The 22,106-nt window shown below is 36.7% G+C and overlaps 1 protein-coding gene across 1 annotated transcript in view; it reads left to right on the top strand.

The window, feature by feature from the left end:
- Window positions 1–22,106, top strand: part of SLIT3 (slit guidance ligand 3) — a 524,002-nt gene that overhangs the window by 454,647 nt on the left and 47,249 nt on the right. The window contains exons 28-29 of the mRNA XM_081937040.1: window positions 7,247–7,386; window positions 20,231–20,324. Of these exons, the coding sequence (XP_081793166.1) occupies window positions 7,247–7,386; window positions 20,231–20,324 (234 nt within the window). The remainder of the gene's footprint in view (window positions 1–7,246; window positions 7,387–20,230; window positions 20,325–22,106) is intronic.

Raw genomic sequence — 22,106 nt, 5'->3', positions numbered from 1 at the left:
CACTCCAAACCCTTTGCATACCCTCATGCAACATCAACTCCCAAATGCTGCTGCACCTTTGCAACCACTCTGACGGCTTCCTTCACCCTCCAACACCCTTCAGCAGCCACCTCCAAGGCCCGCCTCACTCATGCTGACACACCAGCCAGCCCCCTTTGTATTTTCACACATCAGTAGCAGCCACTTACCTGCCCACAAACCTGCCTGCAAGGCTGGGACTTGCAACTTCCTGCTGGCTTCTTCAGTGACTTTGCTTCTTGGTACCTGGCAGAAAGTTGCAAGGAGACCTTTGCTTAACAACCTGGGTTCCTTACTTGATGATGGCAACAAGGCATCCTGGGATTACCATCACTAATCACATAGCATTGCACTGTACATTTAGCATTGCTTAACGGAAATTCTGGTCACAAGTACTGTCATTGCTTGCAATTAAAATCAATGCAATGAAAATTTGCAGTGAAAACACATATTGTGTGAAGGATAGCAGTCCTTCATAGCTGGTCTTTTTAATGGTATACTTTTAATTGTCTCCCTATATATGTTCAGCAGGTGGCATACAGAAGCAGAAAATAAAAATAACCAACTGGGTCAGCCCATTCGTCTTCTAAACTGAACAAAATAATCTGCCCTCCTAAACAGAGACCTTATATGTCATGTTGTCGTGTAAAGCACAATTTTATGTCTGATTTATAAGCCCCTGAAAAAGACGATTTTGTAATGGAAATGGAAGACATGATTAATGGATCACTTTATTTAATTAGAGTTCTTTTATCCTCTTACTTTTTTCTTGGCAAAAAAAGATGCTGTGCCAGCTCTTCTTCACTTCTCTATCTGCCTCTTGTGATCTCCTGAATCACCACCAGGTCAGACAGAAGACATATTTTATTGGTTCTAATGAGATAGCCGACAGGCAAAGAAAATATTTCATACAGATTGAGTGCCCTTTAAGCAGAATTGATTCAGGCAGTTTGTTTTCCTTCATCCTTTCTAAAGTTATATCCCCATTCCTTCCAATATTATGGCTTATGAGCAATCGCTATAAGATGAATAGTGCAAGCAGCTGTTCTGTATAATCCTTTCACATCATTTTATGGCACTTTAATAAAATACGCTTTAGTAAAGCACTGCTTTGTTCTGCTGCACAGCTATCCACCTCATTGAACTTGTTCTCCTAAAAAAAGGTGGAGGGAGGAATGACTTGTTCCTTTTGCTAAGGTGAGATGTGGATTGCCTTGCCAGCTAAATAAGAGATAATCAAATGTGCCTGATGTATCAGGAATAACTTCCATACATTTGCTTGCTTTTATTTTGCAATTGTTGTTGCTCTTTTAATTCAGTTATATTGATTATTCAAAGAATTTACTTCCTCCATCTCCATTACCCAACAGAAGTGAAGACCACACAATCTACTTTGGCCAAGTTTATTTTAACAGCACTGGAGACAATATAAGGTTCTGCCTAATAGGAAGAGCAGTCTTATATAGTCTTATAATAAATGATGATTAGTAATGAAGTCAAATGTTAATCATTTTATTTCAATAAATGGGTTAGATTTTCTTCTTGTAATAAGAATACACATTAAAGCAGAGTCTGCATAAATCAACTTTGGGGTTGATTACTTTCTAGTTCCCATCTAAAAATATAAGTGCTGGTTAAGATAATTCATGAGCTGATATCTGCAAAAGCCTAAGCAAGCTTTAGGAGACTTACTTGAGTTCAGGGACATTGGTAGTTTGAAGATTTTGGTTTGGTCATTATTCAGATGCTTGTATGATCCCTTCAGTTCCAGGAGTTTGTGCTCAAAGTCTGATATGGATTGTAGAAACACAGTTCCCAGGGACAAATCAGAATGAGTTGAGAAGTGAATGCATGTTCACAAAAGGGAACATTGAGGTTTAGTTGAAAAAAGTGCAGTAAGATTAAGAATTAATTTATGGTAAACATAGGCAAAATACTGTAGAGTGGCGGGGGGATGACTCCAAGAGATAATGAATCCTATCTTAGCTGATAGAGTCCCAATAGTCTCATAAAAGAAAATCAAAGAAACATTTTTCTATCTTAACCTCACAAAAGTGACCCAACTATAAATTTTAGGCGATTTGGCAAAACTGAGCTGTGTAGGATCCTTTGAATAAATCAGCAACTCCTCTAAATAGACATTCAAAATCTTGTCCAACAGTCATGTAAAATATTATTCATAAATCTTTGAAAGACCAAGAGATTGCACACCAACTTGAACAACATTACCCATTACCATATATTCAGAATTACCATAGTGAGAGTCAAAAGCAGTTAATTATTAATGTTCCTTGTTCATTAAAAATGGACTATAGAGCTCTCTGAGATCCAATTTGGTAAAAATTCTTGCCTTCCACAACCATTCTAAGAGTTAAGAAACGAAGGGACGAGTGTAGTGACATTTAAGGATTGCATGGTTCTGTGGTAATATTCATAGAATGGAGATAGAAAACTACCACCTTGACAAAAATGTTAGGAGTACAGGCTGGAAAGGAGGAAGGGAAAGTAACTTGTAAATTTTGTGATAAATTGCTTTAAGATGCTAACTCTGTATTACCAATCAGTATGTAGTATTTTTTTATTCTTGATCCCAAGAATAAAACTGAATAATCACTGAACAAAAATGAAAAGTCTGTGAGGTCCTTGGTGCTCTTTGAATTTGATTGTTTCCTGGTAGATGATTCATTACCAAACTTGGTAACATCATCAGTGCTAGTAGGGAGTGGGGTTTGCTCTCATTTTTTTTATTCTAGTAGCTTGCCTGGTCAATGTTAGTGGGAATGTTATTGGTGGTTCCTTGATTGGGAAATTGTTTGCTTTTAGCTAGTAAGTCTGAGCTGGTACTTTCTTTTCTGGAGTATTGTTTGCTTCTTGATTGTTGGTTTAATGTTAATCTTGAGTTTAATCCCTGCTTATCTGGGTGTTGATTGCAGGTGAGAAGGTATTTGGTCTTTCCTTTTTGGCTTTTTAATTGTCTCTTTTGAATGGTATATTTATCTCTATGTGCCTGTTGATGGCCAATTTGTCTGAGTGTTGGGCTTCCAAGAATTCTCTAGTTCTTTTGTACTTGACTTAGTTTATGGTGCCCACAGTTTCCCAGTTGAAATTATTATTAATTCTGTTCATGCATTGTAAAATTAAGGAGCTTTCATCATGTCTTCTATTGGTGTTCATGGATGGGTTCTGCTAGTTTTCTGGCTGTTTGCCCTACAGTACATAGTGGCCATTGCAATTCCTACACTATATGCTTTCTTCTTCTTCTGAAGCTGCTGGGTCTTTTGGTTTACTTAGGATGTTTTGGAGGAATTTAATTGTCTGCTATGGTGATGCCATGTGGTTATAATCTGTTGGTGATTTCTGAGATGTTTTTGATGTATGGCAATGAAGATCCTCTTCAGAGCTTCTGCTGGCTGTGCTATATTGGATTGAGTGGTCAGACACCTTTTGATCAAGTGGCAATGATATCCATTTTGTTGGAAGATGTTTTATATATGATGCATTTCCTTTTTCTGATATTCAGTGTTAGAGAAAGTCTTTGTGAAGATAGAGGGAATGAAGGAGAATAATGAAGTCTACCCTTCCCATTAACATATTCGCCCATTCTGCTGCAATTTCTTTACTTTTCTGTTGATGTTCAAGCAGACCTGGATTAATGCTGTCAAAGTTAATTAGGCACCTTGATAAATGACTGTGTCCTCTATTTCATCTGGTAGTCAGTTCATCCTCTTTCATTCTAGCTCATATCCTGAGCTAATAGCCAACTCATCAATATATTTCCTCTCTAAATGCTTCACCTGTCATAGGCAATGGTTTTCACAGTCTCAAGTCACTTGCTTGACAAGGTCTTTAAAGTTAGTTCTCAGGTGTACCATGAACTGTTCAAGTTGCACCAGCTAGATCTGAATTGTGATGGGTTGTTCATTTTACACATCATTCAGTCATTAAGCTAATTACAAATCCCATGGTGGTTCACTTGATAAGGAAGTAATTTGATCTTAGGAAGATGTATAATTCATATTGAGTGAGGAAGGCAGTAAATTTGGTCAGATTCCCATACTGATGAGGAAAGGAAATACTTTGTATGGGAGGATTGTAACTGTTGCAGTTGCTTCCACAATGACTTCAGAATCTTTGGCAGACTGGTAATGAGGGGGGATTATTGATTGTGATTGAATCTCCTCATATGTTGGGATATCCATGCGAGGCTTCCCAGGTATAATGATTAGACCTTTCCTGTTCCATATTCCCAAATAGACTCCAGAAAGTTAGGTAAGTTGATTTACTGCAGAGAATTAGGAAGCCATATCTAAAAGTTCTCACTTCACAACATTTAGGAATCCTTCCCTTTAGTTCCAAAATATGAATCTTCTTCCTTCCTCCTATTTGAATCAGTGGCTACATGGATGCTTATTTCCCAACCTTGAAGATTTCTGCCATCTGCTTCTTGTTTACAAAATATTTTGTAGTAGAATGAGAATCAGAAAATCCTTCCTTTGAGCTCCACCTCTAGATTGTTTCAATTCATATGTGTCCCTGATTGGTTTTGGAACTAGAGCAAGAGACTAACACCTACATTGATAGTAGTATCCCTAAAGAGTCTACATTCACGATCACTTGCTATAGTAAAGACTATAGCAAAGTCTGTCAAGCTACCAGGCCTCATACCAGGGTTCAAAAAGCAAAGGTTTCTAAGTCAGCCCTTCATTGGCAGAAGATGCACTTCCAGGTAGATTAGTACCTTTATTTACCGATAATAATGAACCCTCACCAATGAATCATTGGCCATTTCACTCTAAAAAAGTAACTATGTTTGGGATCCAAAGTTTAAAATGTATAGTTCTTCAAATTTTCTACTTGAATCAATGGACACAAGGCAGCCTGCATAGGTATTTGATTCATAATAGCATAATAACTTATCTAGGCTGGGAATCACAGATTCTCACCTTACAGTTTTCATTTTTAGATCATGTTCTCTCTTTCCTTTTCTGTGAAACTGGGACTGCACATCTCCCAGGCCTCTGACGGTCTCCAAACCAGTGAAGCAGCAAATGTGAAATAACAATCCTAACTAAACATGGAGAAGGCAGGACTTTTGCTGTTGCTGGGGGCTTGACTTTAGGAGTTGACAGACAAGATTCCAATTTTCTTTATGTTGTTATTTAAATAGCTATGATTTCTGATTCCCAAGGCAGTTACAAATAAAAATGCATTAAAAACAAAATAACAGAAAAAATAAAATGAATGAAGATGGGAAATTTGACCCAAAAAACACCCAAACATGAACACAAAGAAATAAAGTCATACATTTTCAGTGGAGGGAAGTCTCCCTAACCCATCACTAATGTTGAATAGACACATAATAGTGGCTACAATTGTCTTTTTTGAGTTTCAGCTCATAAACATGGAACATCCTCACCTGGGGGAAAAGGACCTGTCTTTTGTGCTAAAACCTGAGGATTGTATTATTGTAATATGCTTTTCTTGGAACAGCATTTGAAGCTATTGTGTAAATTGGAAAGAGCTGCACAAAAAATAGACAATGTCTCTTGAAAATCCTATACATGTCCCTGTTGAAGCAGTTTCACTATTTATTGTCTTCTAAGCTCCATGCAGTATACATACAATTATATATACATACATTGGTAGTTGTCATGTTTGTGCTGTGGCAAAGAGACCACCAGGTAAACCTCAAGGACTCCTACAAATGGTTGCCAGACCAGGTGCCCCTTGGAAGGAAATATCAATGGATTTTATTGGCAGATTTTATTGGCGGATTTTATTGGATTTTATTATATACAATGCAGCATACATACAAACATACATAGCTTATGCCTAAAGTATGTCCTCTTCTACATAGTCCTTCTGTACAAGTATGTATAAGCACCTTTTGCATAACCTGCCAATAGCTAATTTCTTTTTTCTGGGTTGAATCCCATATTATGGAAGAAATGGTGACTGAAGTCAAAGCAAATTCCTTTCTTGTTATGGTACAACAGGGACTAAAACATAGTTTTCCACCCAGGCCTTACAATATTTCATGGTTACATTTGTGGTATTGTATTTCTTCTTCATTTTGCAGTATGTTTTCAAAATAAAGTTATAACAGGGAAATTGGTATTTTCAGAAATAATTATCATCAGAATATTTAGTACCTTTAAGTTCATCAGTAAAGTTCAGTACAACTGACATTATTATATAAATAATGCCAGATTGTTAAGATTTATGAATATGGCTTGGATCAAGTCATGCTTATCACACTTTAGCTGTATTCTCCAATTTAGTTTTGACTCAGAAAAAAAACCTATTCCTGCTATTTCTACTGCATACATGTTTACTTCTAAACACTACGGATATTGTGTGAGTGTGTGTGTGTGTGTGTGCACGCGCACACGCACGCATATGTGTCTGTGTGGCTATGTGTAACAGAACAATAAAATATAATAGAACACATACAAATAACCTTGATGCCTAAAGTTACATAATCCAGGAAAGATTTACTGCTAAGGCATAAATTGGCCTTCTTATTGGGTATCCAGAAAAAAACAATTGAATATATCTGCAATTATGTGTGCTGCCAGAATTGTGAAGCATGAATCTGGAACAAACTACAAAATTCACTGAAGCTGATCTGCCATCTGTATGCATCCGGACTTGTCATCTGCCCATTGAATTGCTAAACTGCATCATATGGCAGAATTGAAAAGCTCTGGGCAATCCCAGATGTAGCTATGTGTCTTAATTAAATGATCCACTATTCTTCTTTAAATGGTATCTTCTTATCCCCTTTTTTACAGTCCCGCTTCTCGGATTTAATTTCTGTGATAAAATGTAAATATTAAATTATGAAAAATTACCTCAGTCCGAGAAAGTTTTGCCTATGTGCTGAAGTTACAATATGCATACACTTTCTAATTTAGCATCCCTTGATTTTAAGAGACTTCCCCTCTTGTTTGTATGTGTGTTTGCATATGCAGTTTCTGTTTCTAAAAATACCAAAATACCAGTTAATGTTCATATTTCATATGGAATGGAATGGAATAGAATAGAATAGAATTCTTATTGGCCAAGTATGATTGGACACACAAGGAATTTGTCTTTGGTGCATATGCTTTCAGTGTACATAAAAAATACATTCATCAAGAATCATAAGATACAACACTAAGATAGTCATAGGATATTAAATAAGCAATTAAATAATCAACCATATCCTTTATTCCTATGTTAAAAGCTGTTCCTGCCCTACTGGATTTGAAGGGAAGAAATGTGAACTGAATCCAGATGATTGTGAAGATAACGATTGTGAGAACAACTCAACTTGTATGGATGGGATAAACAATTACGCTTGCCTTTGCCTACCTAACTATACAGGTCAGCATATCATATTGAGAGATTTTAGGGAAAAAAAACTCCAGATGACACATGTCTTGTGTATCTTAACTGATCTTTTTTCATGGTAGGAGAACTTGCTTGACTACTATTGTGGCGGGGGGGGGGGTACCCACTTTATAAGAATGCCACAATCTGAAGTGCTTGGATCTTCCTTCAGGGAACAAACCACATGAAGAATCATCACATTAATTCATATAGTTTTAATTATTCTTCAGTTACAGCAAGCTTTTGGAGTGTGGTTCCCCACCTAAACAGGTGCAACAAATAATGTCAAAAGTGCATCAGAAAAGGAAACAATTTAGAAATATTTTCTACCAAGGGTAATTGAGAAAAATTGGATAGGACATCAATGTAGCATAGAAAAGAGAGGATTCTTATCCTAGCAAAAAAAAAGTTGGAGGTTACACTTTTTAAAATGGTTTGTTTCAGATATTTAGAAAATATTTATGATATTTATTGGCAAATAATTTTCTTAGGTTCGAATCCCAGTAAGGGTATGGCTAGCTGATGAGAGCTAAATAGCTCAAAATGGATCTATACTAGTCTCCCTTTATTTATTTATCAGCACAAAAACAACACAAATATAAAAAGCAACATTAAAAATAAGAATATGGTTTTCTGCCTGGATGGTTTTCTGTGATGAGCCGAAGGACAGAAAGAGGGAGTAGTGAGCTTCCTCCCATATTTGGGCATACCAGGGGTTGTAACACAATACATACATACATACGTACATACGTACGTACGTACGTACATACGTACATACGTACGTATTTCTGTATCTCAAATGTTGGTATGTTAGTTATTACTTAAGAGATATGATCTTCACCACAAAGCATTACAGGGTGGATACTTTGCCTTAGAGCTTTGCCATCATTGCAATCTTCTGAAAGTTTTCTCACCTTACTGTAGTTCAATCTCAGCATTCTGGGACCCCTGAGATTGTTAGTAGCATATAAGAGCAATAGACAGCATGGAGCTTGCTCCATACACACACACACACACACACACACACACACATACATACATATTTATAGACCTACTTTTGTAAGTTGTAATAACTGTCTTCATTTATGTATTGCAAAAATTTCCACTGTAACTATGCTGTACTAATCCCACATCACAAATAGAGGCAGATATTGAAAAAGCTCTGTGGATGTAATTGCTACTTTTCTTCTGTTTTAGGCCACTTTAAGATTTGAACGGATCGTTGATCATAGTAAAGAACATATTGTATGCATTTATGCAGGATTTAATGGGCCTTTAGTTTCCTTCAGCGGTGCTCTTTTGTCTTGTATGTTCTAAATTCGCACCTTGAGGTGATGCCACTTATTCTAAGGTTGGGGGAATAGAGGTTCCTATTTCACATATAATAATACTGGCAAAGTGTTTCCTGTTCAAGAATGGAGATTTTCAATAAGTAATCTTATCTATGTGTACATGTCAGTTATTTCAGCAAGCAACGCTACATTTATTCATTTTATTGCCTGCACATTAACATCCATATGCATTTGAAAACTACAGGGAACATAAAAGCATTTTGTTCAAATGTTCCTAAGAAGAAAACAAAGAGCAATGTAGAAAATAATAAAATATATGCTTAAATGACAGCTGCTTAGTTTTCACCTTTACTCTGACACATGAGATTTTTAGCAGTCATGCCCTAATTCACACAATGCAAAGTCTCCAAAGTTTGAAGAAGTCTCCTCATTTTTTCTCTTCCACCTAGTTTCTCAACACTGCTCCATGATTTTAGAAACCGTAATTGCATTCATCCAACAATTTAAGAATATAAGCCACCAAATCATAAACTGTTAAAATCATAGTACTGTGATGAAAAAAATGCTATGTTCTTTTAAATATGAAAATGTGAACTGGCCATGTTACTCTCTGAGCTCTGGACACTTAGAGAAAGGTCCCTTATAAGCTACGTAACATGGGATTCAATCAGTGTCATGTTTGAGTGAGCTGGTAAGAAAATCTAAAATTTCTCAAACTTAAAATGTTTTGTTGGGCTCTTTTGGGATGCTTATGTAAATAGTTGGCTTAGAAAACCTTCATCCTGATTGAAAATGAACTGTTGCAATTAGCCATATTTTTGCCAGATTTTTTTGTAATGGTTGAATCTGACCTCAGAGTTTAGAAATTGAGACACTGAGCCAGTGTGATCCTCTATATATGAATAGTGTGTATTAATTAACAAATTAATTAAATTTGTAATGAACAAAAAAAGGTATATTTGCTTTTAAATGTTTGTCATTGCTCTTTCTTAATAGGTAAAAATAAGGTGCAGGCTTATTTTACTAAATAAATAAGGTATTGTTTTCTTTCTTTTTTTCTTTGTTTTACTGTATTGATTATTTGTCTTAAGCCAAATATATTTTATTAGATATATTGTCTTATTGCTTCTGAAAATTCTAAATTTTAGAAAATGATTATCCTAAAAGAAATGGTTAAATCTAAATAAGGATAAAACATAAAGTATTCTTTAATGCTGAATTTTCAATGAGTAATCTAATAATCAATAAAACCATATTTCTTTGAAAAATACGGCAAATTACACAAGCAGATCTTCAAAAACAATCTGGGATACCACAAAATAATTATAAGCAGCACACCAATGGTTTGCCTTTAAAAAGTAGCCTTTATGTAGTAATCAGTCTACAAAAATGAATAATTTATCTTCCAGTATAAGTATAATCTTTATTGTCATTGTACTTAAATACAACAAAATTGGTTTTAACCTCACTGGTGCAAAATTATAAGAGAAATGAAAAAAGAAGAAAAAGAAAAAAAACTAGCGTGTGCATGGAGTGATTGTGATTGTATTTAAAAGTCTCACAGCCCAAGGATAGAAACTATCTTTAAACCTGTTTGTTCGGCTGGTTATACTTTGATGTCTTCTGCCTGATGGTAGAAGTGCAAAGAGACACTGACCAGGGTGTGAATCATCTCTGACTATCTTCCTTACTCTGCTAAAGCAGCAAGATCTGGCGATGTCATCCAGTGGTGTCAGAGGGCAACCAATGGTTTCTTGTGCCAAATTGATCACTCTCTGTAGTGCCTTCCTGTCTGCAGCTGTTAAACCAGCATACCATACTGTGATACAGTATGTGAGGACACTTTCTATGGTGGACCAATAGAAAGAGGTCATCAGCCGTTGTTCCACCTGATTTTTTTCGCAGGACTCTAAGGAAATGAAGTCTCTGTTGGGCCTTTCCAGTCACCAGAGACATGTTGTTTTTCCAGGTGAGATCTTGACTAATAAGCACTCCCAAGAATTTAAAAGAGGAAACTCTCTCTACATAGCCCCCCTCGCTATGCAGTGGGGCAGGTTCCTCTCTGTGCTTCCGGAAATCTAACACCATCTCCTTTGTCTTACTAGTATTTAGATGTAAGTTGTTTCTTGAGCACCATCTGGATACCTTCTGGACTTCTTCCCTGTTTTTTCCAAGTATCAGGATACCTTTTAGAATTACTCTTTATTCCAAACTTTATCATTTTAGTAAAGCAATCTTTGAAATTAGATCTTGTGTTCATATTTTGCAGCATGGCAACCTTGAACATTCTTTCTTTAATCACCTTTGTATATTTTAACCATAAAATATTGTCCTAAACATATGTTAAAATCAAATTTATCTCCAATATGAGTCATAAAATCCTCAGGAACTACTTGAGTCTAACTGATCTTATTGAAATCCAGGTTCTTTTCAACCCTGTGTTGATCTGATTTTATGACTGAAACATGGCAGGGCAAATCATTCATATTAATCTCTATTTCGAACTTCTTTGGCTTCTTTTACTTTTTGGTTCATAATTTTGTTTAATCTTGCTTTATAGACTTTGACTGCATTGTAAACCACATGAGGCACCTTTGTTTAGAATTTTAGACATAAGATACAGAATGTAATGTCAATAAAAGCAAATTTCCCTAAATCAGAGTGACTAAATTATTTTAGTCACAGTGGTGGAAAAGGAGGTAGGCATGGAAAAGAATAGGTTGTATCTATTGAAATGTGATTTGAGAAAACATGTGTATTCCAATTTATACTTTCTCTAAAAAATGAAGCATCAAATATCTCTCCACTTATAAATTGATCTTTAAAGCCTGGTTAACAGAAAACACCCCAATAATAGCTATCAGTAACGACAATATATACATAAACCATGACCAGATAAGTACTTTAAAATCCTTTTGTTTACTTTTCTTGATATTTAATCCCATGAAATATTGTCCTACAGATTGGTCTAATAATAAGCAGCTTCCTTATAAGTAGTTAAAAGAGGAACTGGGTAACCCAGTATCCAATTTGGGGACACCAAAACATGGTTTAGGTAAAATGATTCTCCCTCCTGCCTCTCAAAATTCTCAGATCCACTGGAGATCACTGCTTCAGAATCTCTTTGCTGAGAGATTCTTTGTTGAACAAACATATGGATGACCCTTGCTGTTTCCATTCTCCTAAGAACATTCCTAATTCAATTTAAAACTTTTCTATATAATCAATAAAGTATCTATTTTCTTTTTGAGTTTATATGATTTTCTCAGTTATCCAACATGCATCAGCAGTAATGTCTTTTGCTTTGACCTTTTCTAAAACCAGCATAAACAACTGGCATCTTCTTTTCCATACAGGGCTCTAATCTGTATTGGATGACCCTATAAATTAGTTTGCTAGCTATTTTGTAAAATTATATTGTGCACTCTATTAAATCTTCTTTCTTTGGGAAAAAAAAGAAGAAATATCCAATGGAATAAAACTGATAGCATATGAGAAATACTGTCCCAACTAATACTGATACCAATTTAAGTTATACCAATTTAAGAATACCTTGAACTAACTAGTAGCAGTTTTCCTGAGCTTGGACAATTATTTTAATATGATAATGGCTTATAGGGAATATTATTGTCTTTAATTAGAATTTCTTAAATTTAGTACAAAAAAAAAGCTTAGAAGGAAGACTGCTTGTGATTTACTCCTAGTTTCATAACTATGCTCACTTGCAAGCCTCTTGAGGTTGGTTAAGATGCTAGAACTTTTCCCTTCAATATTTCAGTTGCAGGGCTCAGATTTTCATTTATGTTACATAGATCATTGCTTTGTAGTTCGAAAAAGTCTTTCTTCATCATACTGGTAAATCTGATTTTATGGTTGCTTTGTTAGTAAGATACGACTTTGAACCATTCTGTCAGCTATATTTGAAAAAAGTTTTGGGTTCATCTGAAATCATTGTTTGCCCCAAGAAGAGTAGCATGTCTGCTTGTAGAGATGTTTTGGAAGCACCATCTTTGAATTAAATCATGAATCTATCAAAAGAGAAGTGACAAAGAAAGTATAGTTTAATGAAATACGAATCTACATTGTTTTAAAGTACAATGCAGATTAATCTGCATAGATTCTAGGGAGAATTTTTCTCCCTTTTAGATAATTGTCTTGCTCTAAAAACAATTGCCAAGTTCTGCTGTTATCTAGTTTAAAATATTAAAGTAGAAATCTCTAACCACCCCTATATTGCCTGTTAGAAAGAAGGAATTTCATTTCTGTTCCAAGAGCATTATGTGATTGTTGCAAGAATCAAATGCAACCAGTCTCTCATGATAAAATTTTAAGAATGTCTTGGATGTTTATTAATTTCTCCTGGAGTATATGTGTTTGATAGACAGAACCTAAACTGTATCTAACAATACAGTAGCAGAGTTGGAAGGGACCTTGGAGGTCTTCTAGCCCAACCTCCTGCCTAGGCAGGAAACCCTATACCATTTCAGACAAATGGCTATCCAACATCTTCTTAAAGACTTCCAGTGTTGGGGCATTCACAACTTCTGGAGGCAAGCTGTTCCACTGATTAATTGTTCTAACTGTCAGGAAATTTCTCCTCAGTTCTAAGTTGCTTCTCTCCTTGATTAGTTTCCACCCATTGCTTCTTGTTCTACCCTCAGGTGCTTTGGAGAATAGTTTGACTAACATTTTATCTACCTTAGAGTAGATAAAATAAAAATGTAAAAATTATATATATATATTCACTGAAAAAAATACTTCCTTTTTAATATTGTCAAAAGTTTATCCTAGCTATTAAATAAAAACCTGTTAAAATATCAAGGTATGTTTTTGACACAAGAAGGACTTTTACTATTTATAGTGCATGGCTCCTCAAAAATGATGCCAACTAAATTCAATAGGCTGTTTTTGTTTTGTTTTGTTTTTATCAAGTGAGTGGTTATACTGGCATTAAACTTTAATCTGTGATGAATGTGTACCTGTTTTTTTCTTTGTGACTATCTTTGATTCCTGAAATAACTTATGTGCCTAGAAGTGTTTTTGGCAGAAGAGACTTTTAGAAAGCAAATTTTCCTTAGTGGGAAATGTATTGTTCTTTGACAAGTGAAACATGGGAGGGTCTCCAGGCCTTTAACCCATGTAGGATTATCTGCTAGGAACATATGTTAATGCTGATTCATTGTGGCCTCTAATGACTACAAAAGAAAAGCCAGCCCAGCAGACTAGAAAATATTTGCATGTATTTGATTTCATTTAATTATTATGCTTTCCACAATGGCATTATCATAACAGAATACATACCATTTATGATTTCTAGTGTTTGGTAATTAAATGCACAATATTGCTTCTTCCTCATTGAGTTAAGGGCAGAAAGGGTTTAGCTATTGGGAAGTAGGTCCTATGGTGAGTGCAGACAACTATATATCCAATAGATCAGGGATGTCAAACTGGCATCCCATGGGCTGGATGCGTCACATGCAGGCCACGTTCACCCCGGATTTGCAAAGGGAAAAAACATAATGATACATCACGTGCCAGCCATGTGACAGGGCAAGTTTGACACCCGTGCAATAGATCTTTCTCTCATCACCTGCAACACCATGTACTCTACCTGACATTGATTTTCATTTGATTTTTTTAATGATTTAATGATTCTTCTAACATGTCTTTTTTTTTTAAGTGGAAGCTTTATTCTACCAAAGAATCAGCATCTAGTATCATTTATCTTTTCATAAATGTTTTCAGGACCCAAATGTATTTGTAAATTTAACTATCACAACCTGATATCCTGTTGTAAAATGTGTTCCATTTTTTTAAAAAAGGAAAAAGCTAAGCAGAATGTTCTATGACATAGGAAGGGATGGAGACATCTTCACCAATAGGCAAATTGTTATTTTGTGAATCACCGCATCCATTCCATCAGTAATTTCAAAGACAAAGGACTTTAGTTAGTGAGCAGTCTTTCATAATATAACAGAATAAACTTAATTAAAGAAGATTGATAAAATAGTATTTAAAAGGGAAATGAACTAAATATAACAATATTCGTAGTTCGTAGTAAAATCCTACACATTTTGCCAGCTATATATCAAAATTTGTCAATATTGTTAGACAGTGTAGCAGTTGTGGCTTGCCAGCAGCCAGCAGAGTTGGCAGAAGATTCGGAGAGTGAGGAAGTTGGGGAGGAACATGGGCCAGTCCTGGAGTCTGGGGAAGGCTCTGATGAGGGCTCTGTGTCGGAGACAGAGATGGGGCCAGAGCCGTATGCCAGTTATCAGCTGCCTTCAGAGTAACACATCAGTGAGGCAAATAACCAGCTGGAGCCATTCCCAATGTGTGTATGTGCAGAGTTGCCAGATAAAGGGAACATCTAAAGAACAGGGGTCGACTTGAGAGTAAGAGCCGTATGCCAGTTATCAGCTGCCTTCAGAGTAACACATCAGTGAGGCAAATAACCAGCTGGAGCCATTCCCAGTGTGTGTATGTGCAGAGTTGCCAGATAAAGGGAACATCTAAAGAACAGGGGTCGACTTGAGAGTAAGACCACATATGGACGATGAATGGCCCCTCCCAGAAGAAATAAAAGAGGAGCAAAAAGGGAGGGGACTTTGCTGGATAAAGTTAATTCACTTAATTGGTTTGTGACTCTCCAAGACTCCTTGCCAAGTTTTGCAGATATCGGCCGGTCAGCTTTCCAAGCCAGATAAGGTCTGTGACTGTAAATCCTCCCTCGAAAGACTTTGCTGGATGTGAATGAGCAGAATTCACAGTAAATTAATTAAAGGGTTTTTTGTCAGGACAAGGAGTTTGCTTCATGCTCTTGAGAAGCCTAGGTTAGAACAATAGCACTCTAACCAGCTAAAAGGCAATTGAGATCGAAGGAGTTAATATAGCATGAATATTGAGATATAGATAGTTCTTGAGTTACAACCATAATAGAGCTTGCCCATCACAATCCACTTGTATGATCTTTTTTGCAATGGTCACTACGTAAACCAGTGGTTTTCATGGGCACAGTTTCACTGAAAACCAGAAGAAACTACAGAGGTTTATGTTGGTTTCAAAATAATTGAGAAAACCATAAAATAAAGTCTGCTTTATCACAATCACAATCACAATCACTAACATATTTGGAAAAGACTACAACTGTTTACTTAAAAGAGTACAAGGTGTGTGTGTGTGTGTGTGTGTGTGTGTGTGTGTGTGTGTGTGTGTGTGTATATATATATATATATATATATATATATATATATATATATATATATATATATATATATATATATTCAACATATATACCATGTATATATATATAATTATATGTATGTGTGAGTTTGCTTGTGCTTATTCATATTATATACCTATAAAGTACCATGTGTATTTTTGAGTATATACATATGTAATATGTAAATATGTATAGTTAATTAAAGGAAATTGTGTGTATATTGTGTGCTTGTCTACGGATCTAGATAGAGTGTGTATGTAAATTCTGGACATTAAAAAATACAATGCATCATTTTAAGGCTATTATTGGGTGATTTATGTTACATTTTGATAGAATATGTCTTAAAGGTACATCTCCAAAAAAATTTATTAGCATTTGTATACATTGATGAAAATATCTAAAATATCAGCATTTATTTTCTTTCAGTTGTCAGAAATAATTAACAATTATTAAGGCTCACGTCCACAATGTTCCATTTTGACTGAGTCCCTAATTTTAAAAAAATAAAGTTATTTCTTTACATTTGCATAAACGGAACAGGCATCCACTGGACTGATACCAGTTTCATTACTGCTCAAACCGGTTTTTTTCTTTGCTTTATAAGAAAATCCCAGGTTGATACATGAGAGACCTAACACTTTGGGATGCCTTCAGCAAATGCGCAACAAGCTATCAACTAAACTGAAAGTAGCTGGGGATCATATTGTAGCAACACACAGTTCTATGCTTTGTTAACACTGTTTCTATACTAGGGAAATGACACCATAAATAATTTATGAAGAAACTCCATGTGTTTCTGGTGAAGTTTTGTGGGGAATCTTTTACAATTAATAATTAAGTCAACTTTAGGACTGCAGTGGTAATGGTAATCAGCAATAATGGAAGTGCTGTTACTTGATTTTGGTGCTGGAAATCTGTAAATTGGAGGGGTTATTTTATTACTAAGGTAATAATTAGCACAATAAAAATTCTGATAACATATTTTACAGTTTAATTTTGGCCATTAAAAGATGCTATTAGTATGGGTATGCACATGTGTGCGCACACATGTGCAAGATTGTAACTGAAATGAAATATCGGACTGCAATACATTTTGGAATCTCTGTGCAGGAATCATTAGATATGACACCTTACAGTGCAGCTGAAATTGTTCAGGAAATATAAGAGATTAGTTTTTTTAAAAGCCAGGATATTACATGAAAGGAATTTTATCATAACAGTATTATTCAGAAGATTGTAGCTTTGATCATTATGAATAATTTGTTCTTTATTAAAAACTAGAATTACAAAACAAGGTTTTGAAAAGGTATTAACAAAAATCAGCTGCACTGTTTTCTGTACTTGAGAATATCTAGACCCACGCCAGTCCGGCTTCCGACCCGGGCACAGCACCGAGACAGCCTTGGTCGCGTTGGTGGATGATCTCTGGAGGGCCAGAGATAGAGGTTGCTCCTCTATCCTGGTCCTATTAGACCTCTCAGCGGCTTTTGATACCATCGACCATGGTATCCTACTGCGCCGGCTGGAGGGGATGGGAGTCAGAGGCACCGTTTTACGGTGGTTCGGCTCCTACCTCTCCGGCCGGATGCAATATGTGTTGACTGGGGGGCAGAGGTCGACCCCGAGGCCACTCTCTTGTGGAGTGCCGCAGGGGTCGGTCCTCTCGCCCCTTTTGTTCAACGCATATGTGAAGCCGCTGGGTGAGATCATCCGTGGTTTTGGGGTTGAGTACCATCTGTACGCTGATGATACTCAGTTGTACATCTCAACCCCAAGCCACCCCAACGAGGCTGTCGAAGTGATGTCCCGGTGTTTGGAAGCCGTCGGGGTCTGGATGGGGGACAACAGACTCAAACTCAACCCCTCCAAGACTGAGTGGCTGTGGCTACCGGCGCCTCGGTTCAGCCAGCTGATTCCATCACTGGCCATAGGGGGCGAACAATTTCCCCCTGTGGAACAGGCGCGCAATTTGGGCGTCCTCCTAGACGCCCGGCTGTCAATGGATGATCATGTGGCAGCCGTGGCAAGGGGGGCGTTCCACCAGGTTCGCCTGGTGCGCCAATTGCGCCCCCTTCTGGACCGTGATGCCCTACGCACAGTCACTCATGCACTGGTGACGTCTCGCCTGGACTACTGTAACGCTCTCTACATGGGGCTTCCCTTGGGACGCGCCCGAAGACTGCAGCTAGTCCAGAACGCAGCCGCGCGGGTAGTCATGGGGAGTACTAGGTACTCCCACGTAACACCTCTCCTGCGCGAGCTGCACTGGCTGCCTGTGGTCTTTCAGGTGCGTTTCAAGGTTCTGATCACCATCTTTAAAGCGCTCCATGGCATAGGGCCTAGTTACCTGCGGGATCGCATCCTCCCACATACATCCCTGCGGCCAATCCGCTCTCACAGGGAGGGCCTTCTCCTGGTGCCGTCCACGAGGCAATGCCAACGGGCGACACCGAGGAGTAGGGCCTTCTCTGTGATGGGCCCAACCCTCTGGAATGACCTCCCCCCCGACATTAGAACCACTACTGACCTCCGCTCCTTCCGACAGAAACTGAAGACACACCTGTTCCGACTGGCTGGTTTGGCATAATTTTAACGTCTACCTCCTGGCATACACATTCTTACTGGTTTTTAGAGGGATAGTGTTTTAAACTTAACCTGATATTTTAAACTTTTGTATTGATTTATTTATTAGCTGTACAGTTTGGCATATTTTATCCTCCTCTTATACATGTATTTATATAGTTATTTCTATGTTTTAATCTGTTGTATTTTAATACAGACTGTACACCGCCCCGAGTCCCTTCGGGAGAGGGGGCGGTATATAAACGCTAATAATAAATAAATAAAATAAATAAAATAAACATTTTATTTAAGAATGCAGTCCTGATGGACTCTTTTGGGTGTAGACAATTATTTGTCCCTTAAGCAAATGCTTCATGTAGTGTTATATAGCAATAGCACTTAGATTATATATCACTTCATAGTGCTTTACAACACTCTCTAGATGGGTTTATAATGTCAGTGTGTTGCCCCCAACAATCTGGGTCCTTGTTTTACCAACCTCTCAAATGGATGGAAAGCTGAATCAACCTTGTGTGGTCAGGATCGAATTCCTGGCAGTGGGCAGAATTAGCCTATAGTACTGTATTCTAACCACTGTGCTACCTTGGTCCCTTAAATCTGCTTAGCATCAAGGTTTTGAATCATATTATTATATTATTGTAGGTTTTTTTAAAAAATCAACATATGGTTCAAAACCTTTTATTACTGCCGGTGTTACTCTGCATAATGATACATGAATTGCTTGTTTTCTTTGCAACATTTACAAGACTGAATACAAGCTAGAAGTGTGAATGTGTGTCCATGTGATATTCTACTGTGAAATTGGGGTTGCTCGATTGAGATAATGCAAATTATATTGGGGGGAAATATGATACATTGAAAGATAGCACATGTTCCATGACTATTATCCACTTCATCAGACTCATTTTGCTTATGAAAGTATAGTTTTCAATAAATGAACCACTGTATCAGTATTGTTAATGGACAGGATCAATCCCAATTCTTCAGATAAATTCTGCAGGTTATTATTTATATCACCCGTGCTTATGTAAGATTGAAACTGGGAATCACAAAGATTGAAGCTAGGATCTGTATTGTTATTCTCATATATTGATTGAATTTTTTGTATAGTCCAACTGGGCTGGTTTCTGTAATAATTGGAGATGGCTTTTGTTCACTGAAAGTCAAACATTACATATAAACTCACCTTGTAAGGTTTTTTTTTTTAAAAAAGACAAGCCCTGTAACACTAAGTTACAATCAAACTAACAAGGCAAAGACAGAATTCTGGATACAGTTTGGCACTCAATTTATAACATCCTCTAGCAAAAATTTCCTGGTTTTGCCTTCTTTGGAACAATCAAAGATAAGTGTATTCATTTTGGGTTATACAGGCCTTTCTAAATGTGTTCCTGATGATAAACAATTATTTATTTATTTTGTTTTAGGACAACATTAAAATTCATGACATTCATAAAGACCTCAAATCTTCTAGTATTACAACATGTTTAATATACAATCCATTATTTGTACAGTGTCGCTGTATTTATTTGTTTTTGCTGCATTGACTAATCCTAAACCACAATAAAAGTTTTAATCATGGGTATGCCATTAACTTCTTTTTAAAAAGGGGTGGTGGTGGTGATATCATTGTCCTCAATAGTTTCTTCATAACGATTTTTCGTTCCTCAGTTCTAATTATAATTCAGGCAACTAAACTTCTACTAAATTTATATTAAAAGCTCTCTTAATTTTATTTCAGGAGAACTCTGTGATGAAGTAATCAACCATTGCGTGCCTGAACTAAACCCTTGCAAACATGAATCCAAATGTATTTCTCTTGATAGAGAATATAAGTAAGTATGTACTGTTGATATGTTAAAATATTGTATATAAATCCACAATCCTAATGAGTTACTTTATTAACTAATTGCCACATTCTGGTGCTTTCTATGCAAGAAAACAACCAAATTCAGAGAGCGCACCAAGGACCCCTTATTCCCGACCAAACTAATAAACACATTATCTCTCCCCATTGCACACTGTAATTCAGCAAGCCTGGCGGAAAGTGAACTGCATATCCATTCATTAATTCAATACATCTTCAAATATAGCGATTGAATTTGTTGTTCAAATAATAGGTGTGATTCCTTCTATTTCAGTTTAATGCCAGTTACAAGAAATGAAGGAGATGTTTTTCTCATACTATGTTTCCATGTCAGAAGCACCGAAACACTCTTGTGGTGAATGGATCAACCCTGTGACATTACCATTGCCCAAAGGATGCCCAGTTGCGGGGATTCCTTTTGTGTCCCTATTAAGTTGCCAAAGTGTTTTCATTTATGCCAATTTATTCTTATGATTTGTTACTGAAACCAAAATGCATCTATTATGGCTTTTGATTTGCTTCCAATCAAAAGAAATAGGATGAAGCCACACTTTATTCCTAAAGTGAAATAAATAAATAGTTGAATTATCTAAAGTATTGTTGGAAATGATCTTTTCTAAGGAAGAACAGAAACGAATATTGATTTTGTTTAGTCTCAGAAATCACTGACCAATTATGAAAGAAGCTTCTTGATGACATTTGATCGTGTAGAGCAGGGGTGTCAAACTCAAGGCTCGGAGGCCAGATTCGGCCCGTGAGGTACTTCGATCTGGCCCACAAGGCTGCCCTGGAAACAGGACCAACCATTGGTGCCTCTGCCAGTGAAAACAGAGCTCAGGAGGCCGGTGTGCTCCATTTTCGCTGGCAGAGGGTTGCCGGAAGCCGTTGCAGCCAAAAAGGGAGCTTGCAAGCCTGTTTTTGCTGGCAGAGCACTCGGGCCACCACAGGCACCCCTAACACAAGTGATGTCGAACTACCCACACCCACCCTGGCAACACCCACCCCAGTCCCTCAAGGTCAAACACAACCCTAATGTGGCCCTCAATGAAATTGAGTTTGACGCCCCTGATGTAGAGAGAATGAGAATCAAAAGCACAAAGCAAATATTTGAATGAAGAAATGGGAAGGGCAAAGTTGTGGTTGGACAGTTAAGAAATTCCTCAAGAATAAAGAGATGAAAAAATTAGGAACAAAAGACATTGTATGACTTGGTATACAAAAATAATGGAAACAAGGATAGTTTGCAAGGATATAGAGATATAATAAAAGGTGCTAATGTAGATTAGATTTAGCTACATTTTCTTTTCTTTTTTATTTTATGCCTTTAATTTCTTTGATTTGATATTTGGGTTTGATCCAAACGGTGCTCCATGGTAATAAATTTGGGGATTCCATAAAGCAGCTGTTAGAATATATTAGAATTAGCATTAATGAAATCCTCTATCTTAATTAAGCAATAAAGTTTTAATAAAGCTAAGTGGGCCTTCCAGTTTAAATCCTATATTAGTCTATGTACCTGATGAAGTAAGCTGCCTCTCATTACAGTTTATTCCTTTGGAAGAAAGGCTATTTTCTGAATTTATCACTTCCAGGGATGAAATTAATCTGAAAATTCATGATCAGCAATGATTGGGGGAGGAGAGAGCACATAAATTCAGGAATGAAAAATAAAAAAGAGAAGAAAATAGTAATTGAAATAATTTAAATATTGACTGCAGTAACACTATTTTCTGATTACCTTCATTTCAGA

The sequence above is a fragment of the Natrix helvetica genome, assembly GCF_964273705.1.
Source record: "Natrix helvetica genome assembly, chromosome: 1".
In the NCBI taxonomy this organism is placed as follows: domain Eukaryota; kingdom Metazoa; phylum Chordata; class Lepidosauria; order Squamata; family Natricidae; genus Natrix; species Natrix helvetica.
The sequence above is the reverse complement of the archived record's forward strand: the minus strand, read 5'-3'. Positions and strand labels throughout refer to the sequence as shown.